General features: G+C 52.1%; 1 protein-coding gene across 1 annotated transcript in view; it reads left to right on the plus strand.

Annotated features, from left to right (window-relative positions):
- Positions 1–903: 903 nt before the first annotated feature.
- The window catches only part of EMH_0013520 (uncharacterized protein), a gene marked incomplete at both ends in the record, with an annotated part of 3383 nt that continues 2920 nt past the window's right edge, over positions 904–1366 (plus strand). The window contains one exon of the mRNA XM_013499845.1: positions 904–1146. Coding sequence (XP_013355299.1) covers positions 904–1146 — 243 coding nt within the window. The remainder of the gene's footprint in view (positions 1147–1366) is intronic.

Consider the following 1366-nt stretch of genomic DNA (forward strand, 5'->3'; position numbering starts at 1 on the left):
ATAGTGTAGCTGCTACCGACATACTGACGCTGTCGCATCGAGGCCTTCGGCATCAGCTGCCGCAAGCTTCGATGGGGGGGGTCTTCGCTGCATCTCCTCGAGGTGCACCACTTCGCATAACTCTCAGGTGTTTAAGCATTCATTAGCTGGCTGGATACAAAGTTATGTTGCCCATAGTCCGCGAAAATACGTGGGCTGTCGGTTCACGTTCCAGGGTTTTTAGGTATCACGCTCCGTGCTAGGTTAACCCCCTGACCCTAGAACCGCGCATCGTCCTGACCCAATGCCTTTAAACTTGCCTTTGCTCCTCATTGTTGACTGGAGCTTATTGCTACAAGTGTACTTTCAGTGCACCCACAGATCGTAGAGGCAGTTCCCGCTGTGAGGAGATCTACGGCTTGTAGATCCTTGCACCAACACTTTGGAAAAATTCAACAAGCCACACAATTTGCATTGGTTTCGGTAGCACCGGTCTTGCTCAAGGAGCGGCAGCTTATTAAAGCATATGGAGAGCTGTACTGGAGGAATTCTTGAGGTATGACAGCCCGTTCTTCGGGGCTCTTTTAAAATTCATCGATTGTTCAGACATGCTTCACTTGGATCTCGCAATTCTTTTCCAAATTTAGCGCCGCATTCACTGGTCGTTCGACGCAGTTCAGAAGGTGACAGGTCGTTCTCCTCTCCAACTCCCCATGGATCTGGAATTTGGGCAATCCTCGGATATTTTGCCGCAAGGTGAGCGTCCCCTCATACCACTTGGGGGTTGTTGTTTATTTCGTGAGCGTCCTGTCAGGCCTGCTCGTGTAGCCGTTTCTTTGTCGTCTGCGGTGGCGACATCTCCCCTTCGTTCAACTGGTGGACCAATTCAGACTTGCTGCCACCTGACAGCGTGCGTTGAAGAACATGTGTGGGGGGCCCGCAGGCATTGCAGAAGATGGAGCTGTCAAGACGTACATGCTGGACTATGACCACGGCTTCACTGCGCCTATGATAGGTCGCAAAAGCCGGATACCCCACCGGAGTTTGCATATCATTTCCTACGCGGTGGTCGCAACGGTCGTGATATTCCTCGTCGTTCAGTGTGCACTGCAACTAGCAGGCAGAAGAAACTTCAACGGCTGGTCCCGGAGGAGGCTCGCAGAACAAGTACGGCGTCCCGCATAAACAAACACGCAAGCACTCAAAAGAGCCCGTAGTTCCTCGTGACGCATATGAGCTTCCCTTTTCTGCATTGTCCAGTTCTCTGCACCCTGTCTTCTGAAGCGTTCAACTCTTATCTGCTGTGGCATGGTGACACATGCGCGCGCCACTGTGGAGTGACTGTGGTTGCTTGTTTCTCCTATGCAGACCGCTCCGTGCAGACCAA

This window comes from Eimeria mitis, genomic scaffold (genome assembly GCF_000499745.2).
Source record: "Eimeria mitis Houghton genomic scaffold, Emh_scaff474, whole genome shotgun sequence".
Classification (NCBI taxonomy): domain Eukaryota; phylum Apicomplexa; class Conoidasida; order Eucoccidiorida; family Eimeriidae; genus Eimeria; species Eimeria mitis.